This window comes from Triplophysa rosa, linkage group LG4, assembly GCF_024868665.1.
Source record: "Triplophysa rosa linkage group LG4, Trosa_1v2, whole genome shotgun sequence".
Classification (NCBI taxonomy): domain Eukaryota; kingdom Metazoa; phylum Chordata; class Actinopteri; order Cypriniformes; family Nemacheilidae; genus Triplophysa; species Triplophysa rosa.
The window spans coordinates 27,160,970-27,176,764 of record NC_079893.1 but is presented as its reverse complement, the minus strand read 5'-3'; the positions used below and the strand labels follow the sequence as shown (position 1 = coordinate 27,176,764).

Here is a 15,795-nt window from a genome sequence, read left to right as displayed (position 1 = left end):
GCAAGTGGTCAAAACATTCATTATCAAAACTCATGAAATATTGTATAGTACCTAACATGGCTTCTGCTTGTGAAGTGGGTCCATATCTTTATATTTTTTATTTATCAGATTAAAAGCTTTGAAAAGACAGAAGCTTTTGTCAACATCTTTCGGAAGTCTATCTTATAATGACATTCCTAAATAATGTACGACATTGGGTTGATGGGTACCGTTTCTCACGATGCAGTGTGCTGGAATTAGCAATTAACAAGTATTTATTTCAGATGAGACTTGCACAGCATTAGCCAAACGTACACATGCAGCATGGTTTATTTTCATCCAACAATAAATTGGAGAACAACGACCTCTTGTGTCCAAATATTATATATAACACTTGCGCTAATGTCTGACGTTTAAATCACATTGAACTCAGCCATGCCCATTACAAACAATTTCTTTTAATGTAACTGTAATTTATCACAGCAAGGCACTTGGTGTAGTGTCACCAGATGTTCGGAACATTCTCATTTAAAAGACCTGTTTTACAGGTTCCAACCGATTCAGAATTTGTCCTGTATTTTTAGTCGTCCTTGAAAAAAAGATTAAAGTAAATTTATAATCAAGCAGCAGGTTCTCATAGTTTATTGCAGTCCAGACCAGGCCTTTGCTTCTTTTATTTGTATTTATAGAACCCTTCCCCGGTTTTCTTGCCCAACTTCCCCTCTGACACCAGTTTGTTGAGCAGTGGGCTGGGTCCGAACAGTGGGTTTTCGGGGTCCATTGCATGCCAACCTGCACATCAGCAAATAAATAGGTTTAAAAAAGATCAACCCAAAGGTATGACATCAGATTTCACATACTTGACAAAAAAAAAACTCGCCGTCGATAATAAACTTTGAAGTGTCCAATCCCACATAATCCAGAAGCTCAAAAGGACCCATAGGATAACTCGCCCCAAGCTTCATAGCCACATCAATGTCTTCTTTGGAGCCGTCGCCTAGAAAGAAACAGACCACATGATGAAACACACAACAGTCTGAGTTTATATGTTCACATCATACTTGGCTTGCCTTAAAACTTACCTCTCTCATATAATCGAACAGCCTCCATCATGTATGGAACCAGCAGACGATTCACTATAAATCCTGGAGTGTCCTAAGAAATGAGGAAAAGTTGTATTTTGAATCATAAAACAATTCCATCTAATACAACTCCAATAATCTCCAAAAGCAACCTAATTTTGGGTGTTCCAAATAAAAAAGACTGAAACAGATGAAGAATCTGTATGCAAAAAAATAGACAACTGGAAATTCAAGTTTTGCATTAAAAATGAACATGACAAATGAATAAGATCAAGTCTATGATTCGTGAAAATCTACAGTTTGTACAAGACTTAAAAACAAAGTCACAATGCACAATTACATCATTTTTATTGCAATAGAAAAATATATTATGTAACATATGGTTGGTGGCAGAACTTACTTTACACGATACAGGGTGTTTCCCCAAAACTTTGCTGAACTCAAGAAGAGTGTCAAATGTCTGTTGGCTTGTTGTTGGGGTCTTAATCACCTGAAATAATAATTTATCAAATACTCAATAAAGCTGATCACATTTAATTCAATAAATATTGATGAGCCAGAGAGAAAACAAAACCACTAGTACAGTTTGCAGCTAAATTATGCATTATAAAACTAGCGTATAATATTATTTTTAAGTGTTTTAGAATTTCAAGAAATGTGTTGCAGTGATTTAAACAAAAGCACAATCCAAACCTCCACCAGCTTCATCATTGGGACAGGGTTGAAAAAATGAAGACCACCGAACCGATCTAATCTGGCAGTGGAGCTGGCAATGTCTGAGATGGGCAGGGAGGACGTGTTGCTTGCAAAGATGGTATGCCTGAAGACAGCACAAACATCTCACTGTTAAAGGGGTCATATGGCGCAAATACGTGTTTTTCTTTGGTGTACTATAAGTTTCCCATGCATGTATTAGACACGTAAAATTGCAAAAATTCAAGTGTCGTAAAAAAAGATACATTCTATCTAAAAGCGAATGCTCACCCAGACCTGCCTGAAACGCCTCGTGCAACCACACCCCCACAAATCTACATCACTTCGTGGTATGATTTGACTGAGACCGCCCAAATGCTTTGGAACCTGACGTTCCAAATCTGGTAAGAGGCGTTACGTTTCCATCACACGCTTGTAGTATTTGACCAATCACTACGCACTGGTTAACTGACCAATCATAGCACACCTCGCTTTTCAGAGCGATGAGCTTTGTAAAAAATCTGCGCGTTTCAGAGAGGCGGGGCAAAGAGGAGATACAAACACGCACGGTATGTGGAAAATACAGCGTTTTTGAACCTTAAATCATGTATACACATTGCATTACATCTAAAACAAACGATAATATTCGTTTTAGCCGTTGACCCCTTTAAGACACTGACAAGTAGGCCTAGCATACTAAATTCCTTAACATTATACACGTTGTGTGTTAATATGCAAACGAGCGTGGGTTGCTTACTCTGGAGCGACCTTGTCCAGAGATCCAAACAGATTCTGTTTCACTTTGACGTTTTCAACGATAGCCTCCACCACAAGATCAGTGCCTTGACCTACAGACGCAGCAGCATCAGTGGCTATGGAGATGTTCTTTACTACTTTCTGAACGAATGCTTCCCCATCCTAAAAAGATTTGATTGACAGTCACCTTTCCACATTTTAACTTACAAAATGCCATCATTTGTCATAAATGTTTATTAGCTCTGGAAAAAAATGGTGTGCTGTTAAAATGTGCCAAATTATTTGCACTTCGAAGTTACAGTCGCTGCAGAGAAAACCGAGCAAAAATACTGATGATAATGTGTGAAACTAACCTCTGGTTTCTCTGCAAACTTCTTTCTCGCCACTCTCTTTAAACTAGTCTCGATGCCCTTGAAAGACTTCTTTAGGATGTCTTCAGACATGTCCACCAGGACAACTGAATGTCCCGTGGCTGCAGCAACCTGACAAGTAAAGTAAAGAAACCGATGAACGTCAATACGTCATGCGTCCAGTGACGCCAATAAACACAGACTGATGTGTTAATATACGATGCAAGATTTACAGTAAGTCAAATTGTACACTAAATGGGTTATAAATACATTAGTTTGTCCTATTTGCTTGCATGCACTATATACATCGATATAAGGACATGAACCTTAAATGCCACTTTGTACGGACTAAAGGACGTTTTTTGGATAACTGGGTGAAAGGTCACAACCACCACAACGCGGCAGCAGTTTGCAAACATAACGCTACTGCATTTGTCTAACGATTTCTATGACACGAAATCGCCCCAGTGCAACATGCAATGATTAATAATAGAACTTTACTTTAACTTTATTCAGCTTACATTGAGCGTTGCGGTGTAGCACTTAGCTTGTAGCAAGGCTAAGCAATGAACTCGGTTTTTACCTGTGCAATGCCTGCACCCATCAGCCCGCCTCCGATAACGGTGACATGTTTGATCGCTGCATGTCGAGCAGCAGATGATGACAGAGATCTTATGAACCGGTGCGTGATGAAGGCCATGACCGTCTCGAGTACTGACACTGCGCGTGCACGACAACTGGAGGAAGGTTGAACTGAACACGTGGTTTCCTTCCTATGCCGATAGGTGTGCTGCGCTGACCGTACCCATTATAAACATTTAGCTACGACACGTTAGTTTGTTTATTTAAATGTATTTTAGTTGATATCATTCATGCGTAAAATTGTCAATTATTTATATTTGTTTCATTTAAAAAAATACATAAAACGTTCTTGACATTATAAGGTGCTTAATGTTTAAAATAATCAAATTAATAAAAATAATGATGATATAAATAACAATATCGTTTTTATTACACACAAAAGCCATATTATGTGATTATATTTTAAAATTGCGGCAACAACCCAAATTTCAAAATAATAAATTACAAAGAAAACGTGGAAAACAAAATATACATTTTAAAACTACATAAAACTGAAATGTGCTGCTGTAATACTTCTACTCTTCTTACCAATTATGATACAAAGTTTCTCATAAAAAACTATAAACTTTTTGCTTCATAATACAATTAAATACTATAAATCTCTTCATCTTTTTAAGTGTCTCCAGGAATGACAGGTCAGGGTTCATAAAGCCTGGTCAGCGTGCTGTCACGCACACTGTATACGGGCATGGAGCCAGGGTGAGACCAAAGCGCCCATGCATGGGTGGAGGAGGTTTCCCCTCTGGAAGTCTGAATGTGAAGGCCTGCATCAAGCTGGTGAACATCAGAAATATTTCCATTTTAGCCAACTGCTCTCCCATGCACGCCCTACGACCTGTGACAGGAGGACAAGATCTGTTTGAGCACAGTTCTGTGTGCCGCATTGTATCAGATGCATACAAAATAATATCTTATTTAAACATAGGAAGTATAATAAGTGATTAAAAACATCCTAAAACATACCTATACCAAATGGAACAAAACATTCCTTCCTGAGAAGCTTTCCTTCTTCATCCAGAAATCGCGCTGGATTAAAATCATCAGGATTTTCCCACACACTGGGATCTCTGTGTACTGACCACAGGTTTGGGATGATAACTGTGCCTTTAGGAATAGTGTAGCCTCTGAACTCTTAGAAGACACAAACGTAGCTAAAATGATTGATCCGTTCTTGGTTTTATTAATGTGTCCTCAGAATTTATTGGGACGGAAATACTGTTGTGACAATGGATGTAAACGCACGCGTAAACAGAAAAATTCACTATGACCCAAATCAATATTTTATTTCACCAAGTGTGGATTATGGTAGAGATGACATCAATTTTGTTTGTTAATAATTTATCGGACCGACTGCAAAACTAACAAGACTGTGTTTGATTCCACTTCTTGTCATGTGCATTAGCACCAGATTACCAGAATAAGTAGTAAATGTGTAGTATATATTCTGTGAAAAGCCAAACCACACCTTGTTCTTTCCTTTACCTGTGGTTTCTGAGGCCATGTGAGGTATCGCCAGAGGAACAACTACAGCCATTCTCTGTACCTCCATTATAGTGGCTTCTGTGTACGGCAAAATTCCCTTATCAGTCAGAGACAGGACTCTGTCAAGACCCACTACTGCATCAATCTCCTTCTGAACTTTCTCTGATGGGACAAAGATTCAAAATATAAGTTTTAAAAGGATAGTTAACCCTAAAATAACATGACTGAATACTAGTGCATATACCTTGTACGTCATGATACAAGCACATATAGAGTATACTCCACAGCACACTATTCGTGGTAGTATCAGTCCCCGCAATGAAAAGGTCCCCGATGATGTAGAAGAGATCGTCCTCCGAGAATCTGCATTCGTCCAAAACGTCCCCCTTTTGGGCCTGCATCTCCACCAAATACATATCTATGAAATCTCGAGGGTTGTCCGGATCCAGCGTGGCGCTGTGCCTCGCTATGATCTTCTTCAGGAAGGCTGTGATGTCGACCACCACGCGCCGCAGCTCCCTGTAAATGCCGCAGGGCAGGTAGTAGAGCCAGGGAAAGATGTTGACCAGCAAAATGGAAGTGCTGACGCTTATTTCCAGCCCGTGAGCCATGATATCCCGCATAGTCCGGAATTCTTTGTCCTGGTGATGGAAACGCTGACCCAGACTCATGGATGAGATGACGTTGGACACGGCACTGCTGACCAGAGGAGTCAGGTCGACACCAGAAGTCCCTGCTGACTCACTTAGGCTCCGTAGTTCTGTTTTGATCATGCTCACACCTTCATGTATGCATGGTTCCAGACTCAGTTTGCCCAACCCGAAGTTGCGGAGAGTGCTGTGACAGAATTTACGATTCGTCCGCCACATGGGTCCATAGGGTGCAAACACAATCCCTGTGGACACAGTTAGATTGCCATTGTAATCGTTGTGCCATTTCTTTGGAAACTTTATCAAGACTAGTTTTGTACCAAAATTCATATTTTACCTTGGGTAAATTAACGAATGAATTATAATAAACGTGAAGTCAAGACCATGGTAAATTAATGGTAAACTATGGGTACTATAGTTAAACTTAATTTCGTAAGGGACAATATTTCAAGTTCTTTTCGTGACCGCATACACTTGTGAGTGACCGCATTACCTTGGTATTAGTGCGCCATTGTGTATTCGTTTCTAGGCAACCAATTGTCGTTCCTTAAGAACTATATTGTTTGGCGGAAGAATATTTTTTTAGCTATATCATTACATTGTTGATTCGTGACATTGATTTGTTGCTGTGTGTTTATTATATTAAACCTTGCCAGGTAACGTTTTATGAAATAACATTTTATAAAAGCAGTACGCCCTGTGAAGCTGCAGTTTACAATTATATTTGTTCAAATTTATTTCTATTCTAAAAAACGTTTATATGGACTTGTAACCTTACCTTTCCTCTTAGTTATAATAGATACGAGGGAGATCTCTGGTCTATCGGAGAAGACCTCAGCATGGTTTGACAGCGCATCCCGGACAACGTCATATCCCGTCAGCACGACCATCAGCTGAGGCCCAACAAAAATACTGAATATGTCGCCATATATTTTAGACAACTCCGTTAGTCCAGCTTGAGGCGATAGCGGATTTGACACCGTTTTTGCAAACTCCTCGCGATTCATCACAAATCGCATCAAAATGAACGAGGGCACAAGGAAGCCCCCGAAGTTGCCCACGATGGGCCATGGTTTTGGACCCGGAGGGATGTTCGAGTATTTTTTTTGCCTTTGGTACCGCTGCAGCACACAGAAAACAACTAGGAACACAGTCAGGCCCACAAGGTTTGCAAAAGAAAACACATTTGTCAGGTTGAAATCCTGCCATAGACGAGGCATTCTGTCTACGATTCGTTCATTAAACAAATGAACTAAAACTCTAAACAGTTCATTTCGATCAATACTTAATTACTGTCTGCTGATCAGACACATTTTCTTCCTGTTTTGTTGTTTCTGCAGCAGCATGGGGTTGAGTGGTTTTGTTCTTCATTGGACGAGAGATTGCACGCTGATAGATGATTGGTGGGTCAACCGATGACGTAAGTACGGGTGGGCCAGAGCCATTGTGTGAGAGAGAGTTGCGCCAACGGAAGTTCAAAATCTTCGCGTGTCACGTGATTAATGGAGCCTTCAGATAGTTCCAGGAAGTTGTTTTTTCTTTAAATGCTTTATTTGTGGGTTTAAAAGTTTGCCTCAGTTGGTCTGTTTAACTCGCAGCTCCATGCGTTGCTAGTAACTTCCGGGAACTACCCAGCAAACACAGAACGTTCCCCTAACGTTAGTTTTTGGTTCTCTTTTCCAGAAAATAACCAGAAAATAACGTTCTCTGATGGGTATTATTGGTTATTTTTTGCAACCAGAAAATAAGCAGAAAATAACGTTACCTGATGGGTCTTTTTTGGTTATTATTTTGCAACCAGAAAATAACGTTCCCTGGTGGTTATTTTTTTGGTTATTTTTTAATGGTAAAATAGTCAAAACTGGTAAACGTCAGTGACATGTGCAATACAGAAATTATAAGATCACATTAACACATGTTATACTGACCAAATGAAATTAATAAATGTGCCCTTTAATGGCTGAAAATAATAAACTAGTTAAACTAAATGAAAATACAATCATATATATCCATGTGTATCCACGCTATACTTCTGTGGTGAGACAAGAAAATTGTTAGCCTGAAGATAATTAAATGTTTATTCTTCTGTCAATAAAAATCTGCTTTAAATATTGTGTTGAAGTCATTGTTTATTTTATTTCGATATATATAATGTCTGATGTTGAGGTAGGCATACACACAGTGTGGTTTTATTAGAAATGATATACTGTGCTGTTTAAATCGAAAATTAGGCTACTTCAGTAATGAAAATGGAATTATTAGGCTAAAAGAATAATCTAATGCATTGATTTCATCCTCCATATTGTGTGGGATGATGTATTTTACTTATTTTAATTAGATTAGACAAGCGATGGATAAAAACACAGCATGGATATATTCATTACTGACGTGTAGTGAAGCCAAACGGACCCGAGAAAAATATTTTAGGCTAACGTTCTGGGAACGTTCCCCTAACGTTAGTTTCTGGTTCCCAGAAAGTTTTTTTAAGGTTTGTTTTTGGTTATCTATACGTAAATAAAACGTTAGTTTCATGGTTTCTGTAACGTTCTGGTAACCAAAAATTGTTATCTGGGTATAGAGGGTATGAACGTGTCGTCACTTTACCACGTGAACACCACGTGAGCACGCCAGAGCACGCCCCCGTGGGTGGCAAAACACTCAGAAACGACTGCTTAAAATATCAGGAAACGCAATTCCGTGCAACATTTCAGTGCCCAGGAACACCTGATTCCTTTCTAAATCGTAGGGAAGTCGTAAGGATCACCGTCGAGTCCAGCTGCTTGTAATTTCTCAGCAAATAATTGCGTGTATTAGTCCAGGTTGCGTGTATTAGTCCTTTTCTAAGACATTTTGCTGGGTGTTTTGCCACCCAGGGCAGCGTGTCCCAGGGCGTGTCCCGACATGTTCACGTGGGAAAGTGATGTCAATGCATACCATACCCTCTATTGAGAGCCTCCATGAACCGCCATTGCTGTGAAAAAAAACTGTTCCATTGGAGTCAACGGAGTTGACGCAACTCTCTCTCTCTCAATGGCTCTGGGGTGGGCCAAAATGATCCAATAAGAACAGTTTCTCACTGAAACAGCTCTCAGTTCTGTAAAAGTTTAACCGCAAGTTTACAGTGTGTACTTTTATTGGGCGTTGTCAAAATTATATTGTATAGATTTTTTAAAATATACTTTATGCTTTAAATATAACACGCCAGTAGTATTATGCATACAGAAGGCATTTGATGGATGTTGCATTGTTGAGAATTCTTTTTTATTTTATTATTAAAAACTCAAAAAGCCTTTAATGTAAAACGTTTATTTTTTTCTAAGATATCTATAAAAAGAAATATAAAAAGAATAGACAATAGAAAGAAACATGCATTTCAATAAAATTGTATTGTAATAAACATTTGTAAACAACACTAATGGCAACATGTGTGCATGCGTGTGTGAAAGAGAGAGACAGAAAGAGAGTGAGAGCATTTCTGGAAATCTACAATTTTATATCCATAACACTTCTAGTAAGCCGTTTGAATCTTACAATTTGTGTGTTTCTGGGCACATTGACTGCATATAAATAAAACATAAACACTTGTCAAATAATATTGGTTTGGCTACATATAACAAAAGTTTGTCTCTTGCTCCAAATGGACATGAGGAAGATAAGACCTCACAAGCAGCCTTTGATCTGTTGGTCTTTGGATTTAGATAGTCACAAAACACTGATGAATTCACAATGACAAATAAAGTCACTCTTCGCGTCCACTCTGCACCATGGAATATTTCTTACAGGGGTTCTTCAGACAAGCGGGGGGCCATGTCATCGGCCAGCAGAAAGAGCAGGGCACTTGAGTCATGATGTTCCTCTCAAAAAAATTAAACACGGGGTTCCACCAGGTGTGAGTGAGGTAGTTGTTCGGGGAACATTTTAAAGTCTGTTGAAAACAGCAGAGAGTTAAGATATCCATTCAAGCACAGTCTTTAGGAAAATATGAAGATCTAAATGAACCTTTTTCACCAGGTTTCTCATTTTCAGTTTTCTTAAGAACTATTGCAAATCATATGTTTTCAAAACTTATTTTTTGTCTTTTACATACAGTATATTTTAGACTTGCACTGCTATCAAACTATACATTTTATTAAACCCACAACCTTGGCATTGCTTGTCATTTGCATGGCACTTCACTTGAGCTAGAGAAAAGCTGTATTTTATTACTTTCAAGGTAGTTTAGGGTCATAAGGGTCATATTCCTGAAGTAACCTCATGCAGGACAAATGCAGAGATCTGTGGTAAAGATTCCTCCTGTTCGAGTGATATCATTTGCCACTTTGCTTGCAAAACAATGAACAACTTTGATTTGTCTGTGCATGTGTTTTGATAGTTTGAAAGCATTTTCTAAAATCTAGATTGGCTTCAACATCAAATATGCTGCACTTTGTGACCAACAGGGAGTCATTTCTCAAATGCCTGGCCTAATGGATTTTCATAGTCTGAGTGTACACTTTCTGTAAAAGGTTCATTGCCATTTTGTTTTGATTTTAATGATATTCCGGGTCTAATTTACAGGTTCTGAAAGCCTGGGTGTGTGTGTCCCTGAGGTGTCAGATGTTTGTATTATGTAAGATATTTGTGTGTTTTTGGTGTTTGTGTGCAAGGCTTTTAGACCATGCACTTGCCGCGCTGACCGTTTTTCTCGTCCTTAAAGTCCCAGCGAAATAAAATATTACAATGCCTATTTTTTGATGAATTGTGGGCAGCGTTTATTGTAAATAGTTTATCAATGTGGGTCATTCTCTTTTTAAAAATCGTGTGCCTTCATAATCTTAAATTAAAATCTGAAAATGCACTTCCGTCCTGTAATGAATTTCCATCTTAGATGACCTATGTTAGACGGCTTGGGCGGAGCATCCGTGAACTCCTCCCCTTTAACTGTCAGTCTGCTGCCAGTTCCATTTCAGAATGCAACGGCTGTTTTTATACATCCAATCAAATCGCAGAGAAAGACAAAAGCCACGCCCACTAATTTTCTCATTCAAAATTCTATTTCACTCGGAAATGCGTCAAAATACGGAAGTAAAAACTATCGCAACTTCCGGTTCACGGGGACCTTAAACTAGCAAAAGTGGATTCGGACACGCCCTAAGTGCACTTGCGCCCTGTGCTTTAGACCATGTGCTTAGATCGTTGAAATAGGGCCCTTGGTTTTAAAAAAAAATATTTTAGGGTTAATTTATGGTACACTTATACTTTTGCCAAAAGCTTTTATCCAAACCAACCTACAATACATTACAGCTTTTCATCAGTGTGTGATCCCTGGGAATCAAGCCTATGACCTTGGCGTTGTTAGCCAAACACAAGTTTTAATGTTTAGTTATTTGCCAAATTAATAATTTCTAAACATGACTGTCATGTGTTTTTTTATGTGAATTGCTGCAGGTTTCTCAAGGCACTAAACAAAAAAACGTACATTAGATTTAATAATAACATCTACCTGCAAATTGGCCATAGTGTGATACCAGTAGAAGAGTCGGGTGGTGATAAAATAAGCCACCACCACATCCACAGTGTAGTGTTCATGAGCCACCAGGATACAAACGACACCCACAGCAGCCATTAACCAACACACAAGGTGATACCACCAGAATGAACGAGGAGAATCTGTAAAAAACGAATAAATGAAAAGTAAATCTATAGATCATACTGTAGCATTCACCTCAAACAATAAATAAAAACAATAAATAACTAAAAGCTACGCATGATGAACCGAAAGCTGCAAAATGGCAGTGTTTAATGGCAAATGATGTTCGTTTGTTAGGTAAAATGTGAGACATACACTCCTTTATGAAGAGGTACGTGAGTGTGAGAATGACAGTGTGGCCGCTGTAGAGGAAATCTCCACACAGCAGATGAGAGCCATTGATCGATAAGCCGCCACCAGAGAGTAATTGCAAAACACGCTGCAGCTTCGCTTCAGAATCGCCATAAAGCTGAATGAAAGAGCAGGAGACAAATGATGGGAATGAGTGCAAAAATGAGTGAAAACAAGGTCACAGACTAAATGTCTGACTGGATGCTGATATTTGAGTGTTTTCTTGCTGTGATTAAAACAACATTAAAAAGCTATGCTATAAATCCTCACATTGTTCAGAATATTACAGATTTAAAAAACAAAATTTGCTTTTTTTATCTAAGATCTTATCTAATATTGAAATACTTTTTAAATTGCTGTTTACCTTTGGTGCACACACCATGTGCATGCCGGGCACGGGTAGAGTGGTAACATACATGGTTATACATCGATACATGTACAGTGTGCCAAGAATGAATAAATATCGTCTTCCCACAATAGCCCTGTTAAATAAATAAATAAATTCATGTCACCATTATGGGTTATGTTGTGAATAGCTTTTAATGCACCACACTGACCACAAGTTATTCGATTATTAAGGGTAGGGCATAAATCTGTACACTTACGGCTCTTTCATTGTAACCATTTATATGATATTATGTCACATCTGTCAGCTCTATATGGCCAGAAATGTGCAGACTGGAGCCGACAAGCTCAGATTCAGTTCAATTAAAATAAGGTTACGTAATCTCGAGACTTTACTGGGACTTCATACTTACAGAAATATTCAGAAGAATGAGAGGTAGTTTATACAGGTATGTTAACAATAATTAACAATTGTATTGAATGAGCATCTCTCAAAGTACATTTAACTAATTATGAACGTCATGACAATTTGATACATTTTTTTTTTTATACATTGACATGTTCAATTAATAAATGGAAATCTGTTAAGCATTTTATAAAGATTATAATGATGAAGTGTTTGTATCATTATAAATGTATATTTCTTCATTGGATATTCATCATTAGATAAAAAATTATTTCAAAAAATCAATCTGATGTCTTATGTTTCTAAATTCCATGTGAATTCTTATACAGTATGTTATATCGCAACAAACAGTTATGAGTTTACCTACAGTATAAATCTTTACGCCTGTTACTCATTGTGGCATATTTTTTACGTACCGTTAGGCTATTAAATAAATATAAATGTGGGAAAAAACAAAATAAATATGAATAATAATATATTCATTAATGTAAAAAATAAAAAGAATGATTCTTAAAAGTATTGGGACATGTGTTAAATTTCAGTGACAGTGTTGCACATTTTGCAAACCTCACATAAAATCAATTGCAACCCTCAAAACTTTCTAAATCAGTGGTTGTCAAACTGGGGGCCCTAAAATGGATTGAGGGGGGCCACAGATTTTGTGGCACTTTATGAAATTTAGAAATCCATCATAAATTTTAGGCAATCAAGCATCAGAGAAATAAGATGACCAACCAAAAGAATTTATGTTCTAGCATTGTATAACTGAATATAAATATAAGATTATAAGTCTTCATTTGGGGGGCAACAAAGCGATGCACTCTACACAAATTGAGAATCACTGTTCTAAAGGTTAGGTGTCTCCTCTCATTGTTTTTCATCATAAAAAGTATTTTTTAGAATTGTGAGAACTACAGTGTCATTAATACTATTCTGGATCAACATTAGACATGCACATGTCACCAATGGCACCCACCTGTATCTGTGAAAGAGCCACTGAATGGCCCATATGGACACCAGCACCATCCCATTAACCTCAGTCACTGTAAACGCCCACTGAACACGATCGACATAGTCAAAGAACTTATCTGGCAAAGGTGGGCTGCTCTCCTTAGGAGGCACTCTCTCGTGAACCACTGTGATCATAACTGTGGTCAGAACCAAGTTTAAAACGGCATAAACCAAAGCGATGATGGTCTTCCACCATTCCGACGGCAACTTGTTGCCTTTTCCTTCCGGCACAGAGATTTTGACATAGTCTCGATGTCTTCCCAGCCCCTTCCTTAAACCGTTCCTCTTCAGCTCTTCGGTGGTGTGGCTGTGGACGGGGCAAGACGTAGCAGTGGATGGAGCTCCATCTGCTCTGGAGATATCTGTGGGGTCCTTGCGTCCTTGGTGGTCTGCCGACGCCATGAGTGCCCACAAAACCCACTAATGATGGCTTTACAGGACACTCTCCTGTACGGGCCCCTGGGTTAATCTTCTCAGGGATGATAATGGAAGCTCTCGAATAATGCAGCTGTGGAAAAAAGAAAACCAGGAAAAGCGTTATAGAATATTACAGGCAGAAACGAACATTCAACATGTGGATTATAATCAACTTTTGGTCATTAAAGACATGACATACACAAAAAGCAATCCTATTTTACTTAAAGGGACAGGTCACCCAAAAATGAAAATGCTGTCATCATTTACTCACCCCCGTTACATTGTAAACCTGTATGACTTTCTTTCTTCAGCAGAACACAAAAAGAAGATATTTTGAAGAATGTCGGTAACCAAATAACACTGAACCCTATTGACTTCCATTGCATGGACACAAAACCATTGAGACGTTTCTCAAAATATCTTATTTTGTGTTAAACAGAAGAAAAAGTCATATACAGGGTTTGAAAGACATGAGGGTGGATAAATGATGGCAGAATATTTTTTGTACACTCTAAAAATGTTGAGTTGTTTCAGCCCATGGTTTGACTATATTTTACCTAAACATGGGTTGGAATGTATGTAAAATTACAGGACTTGTGGTTAACCGGTATGGGTTTAATGACTGATGCCAATATATAGAGCACAGAAAATAAGGTGTACATTAAAACATATTTTATATAATTCTTCCTAAAAACATAGTTTTTTATCCATTGACACAAATTGTAAAAGATTTTTGGGGAGCTATTTGTTTAATACATAATAGTAGTAATGTTTATTGTAAATAACTAATTGGTCAAACTTTATTATATTATAGTAGAACAGTTAATGCATTCCTTTTCATGTTTTTAGTTTTCATGTTCCAAAATTGTTTTTATATCTTTCATCTATTTAAGGAAAAATTTAACCTGTAGCCATCTATTATGTGTTAAATATAATAATATAAAGCACACAAATTAAAAGCAACTGAAACACTTGGCAATTGCAAGTTACTATTTAAAGAAAACGAACAGCAGGAACATTCTGGTTAAACCGAGAAACAAGATCATTTCAGACTTGGCTCCTTTGCATTTCAATCCCCCTCATTACAAAGACATGCAATATTTACAAGCCAATAAACAGAACATCATGAAAAACACAGAGAGGATGATTAATCGTAGAAATCACTCAACACGAAGGCATCGATTTCCTCCAAACCAATTTAGGCGGAAATGTAATTGCATTGGAAATGAGTTCCTATTGCAAATCTGCTCCTGTCGTACATGGGATTCTTTGTAACATGATGCATGAAAAACAATCATTATCACCAATATCTCCTGTTTCAGAATTCAAAAAAATGTTTGTTACCATTCATTTATATTTTTGCCATTCAAGTGAACAGATCAAATTCACTTGCCTTTGTGTCCCGTAGCACCACATGCAAAACTCAGCTGTGTCCGTCCCAACGCAACTACAGTCTTCATCTGACAGTGGTTCTCAAACTTCCTTCATCCCTTCAAGCTCAGAGAGGCAGTCTCCACCCTGCGCTCTGATAGTGATGCTTGTGGTGGAGAACCAGCAGAGGAAAATCTGTACCACATGCAGTAATGGATGGCTTTGCTGGCTCGGCGTGTCCCCTGCCCTGCCACTGTGCTATTTCCAGACCTGACTCCTGCCTTCCAAACCAAAGCTGTATTTTTCTCCCAGGGAGCAGTGGTGCCCAGTGGCAACAAAATTGGTAATGATAGGGCTCGGGCCTGTTGCGCGTACCCCCTCCCAGCTGGATGCTGAGTAAATTCAGCATCAAAGGGACGGACAGTGGAGGCTGAAGGGAGACCCCGCCTCACACTTAAGTAGATGAGAGAGAAGAGCTTTTTCTCGCCGAGATGATTGTATTATCTCTTTTAGACGCACCCGTGCACTTGAACTTGAATGGTTTGTTGTGTAGTATCCCACACTAGTCACTTTGCTTAAAAGCATTTGCGTACATTCATTACAAGCAAAATTAGCATATATACATGTCAATTTGCATATTAAACTGAACTACACTCCCTGGAAAACCTTTTTGTGGATTTTAAACCAACCATATTAAGATCTTCGCCTGTAGCAACCCTTAAAGGAGTAGTTCACTTTAAAATAAGCCCCC

At 38.4% G+C, this 15,795-nt stretch overlaps 3 protein-coding genes across 3 annotated transcripts; all 3 read right to left on the bottom strand.

Annotated features, from left to right (window-relative positions):
• Window positions 1-295: 295 nt before the first annotated feature.
• On the bottom strand, window positions 296-3,728 carry hadh (hydroxyacyl-CoA dehydrogenase). Its single transcript, XM_057331202.1, has 8 exons — window positions 3,444-3,728; window positions 2,864-2,992; window positions 2,512-2,672; window positions 1,755-1,881; window positions 1,462-1,551; window positions 1,062-1,134; window positions 860-976; window positions 296-771 (listed from the first exon to the last, which is right to left on the bottom strand). The coding sequence occupies exons 1-8, from the start codon at window positions 3,558-3,560 to the stop codon at window positions 653-655; spliced, it is 933 nt and encodes a 310-aa protein (XP_057187185.1). The 5' UTR covers window positions 3,561-3,728; the 3' UTR covers window positions 296-652.
• A 112-nt stretch (window positions 3,729-3,840) lies between these two features.
• On the bottom strand, window positions 3,841-7,385 carry LOC130552706 (cytochrome P450 2U1). The gene is made up of 5 exons (XM_057331196.1): window positions 6,413-7,385; window positions 5,229-5,879; window positions 4,985-5,146; window positions 4,466-4,633; window positions 3,841-4,337 (listed from the first exon to the last, which is right to left on the bottom strand). The coding sequence occupies exons 1-5, from the start codon at window positions 6,852-6,854 to the stop codon at window positions 4,159-4,161; spliced, it is 1,602 nt and encodes a 533-aa protein (XP_057187179.1). The 5' UTR covers window positions 6,855-7,385; the 3' UTR covers window positions 3,841-4,158.
• A 1,673-nt stretch (window positions 7,386-9,058) lies between these two features.
• On the bottom strand, window positions 9,059-13,829 carry sgms2a (sphingomyelin synthase 2a). The gene is made up of 5 exons (XM_057331200.1): window positions 13,222-13,829; window positions 11,859-11,976; window positions 11,459-11,612; window positions 11,117-11,283; window positions 9,059-9,559 (listed from the first exon to the last, which is right to left on the bottom strand). Exons 1-5 carry the CDS (start codon window positions 13,656-13,658, stop codon window positions 9,374-9,376), a joined length of 1,062 nt encoding a protein of 353 aa, XP_057187183.1. The 5' UTR covers window positions 13,659-13,829; the 3' UTR covers window positions 9,059-9,373.
• Between the last annotated feature and the right edge of the window lie 1,966 nt (window positions 13,830-15,795).

Coding starts and splice junctions, on each gene's coding strand:
- hadh (XM_057331202.1), bottom strand. CDS start 3,560: ATGGCCTTCATCACGCACCGGTTCATAAGATCTCTGTCATCATCTGCT. Junction 1,552..1,754: donor CAATGATGAAGCTGGTGGAG/GTTTGGATTGTG, acceptor TTATTATTTCAG/GTGATTAAGACCCCAACAAC. Junction 977..1,061: donor TGTTCGATTATATGAGAGAG/GTAAGTTTTAAG, acceptor GTTTCTTTCTAG/GCGACGGCTCCAAAGAAGAC.
- LOC130552706 (XM_057331196.1), bottom strand. CDS start 6,854: ATGCCTCGTCTATGGCAGGATTTCAACCTGACAAATGTGTTTTCTTTT. Junction 5,147..5,228: donor CTTGTATCATGACGTACAAG/GTATATGCACTA, acceptor TTGTCCCATCAG/AGAAAGTTCAGAAGGAGATT. Junction 4,338..4,465: donor TTTTGTTCCATTTGGTATAG/GTATGTTTTAGG, acceptor CTCCTGTCACAG/GTCGTAGGGCGTGCATGGGA.
- sgms2a (XM_057331200.1), bottom strand. CDS start 13,658: ATGGCGTCGGCAGACCACCAAGGACGCAAGGACCCCACAGATATCTCC. Junction 11,613..11,858: donor ACATGGTGTGTGCACCAAAG/GTAAACAGCAAT, acceptor TCTTTCATTCAG/CTTTATGGCGATTCTGAAGC. Junction 11,284..11,458: donor GTACCTCTTCATAAAGGAGT/GTATGTCTCACA, acceptor CGTTTTTTACAG/ATTCTCCTCGTTCATTCTGG.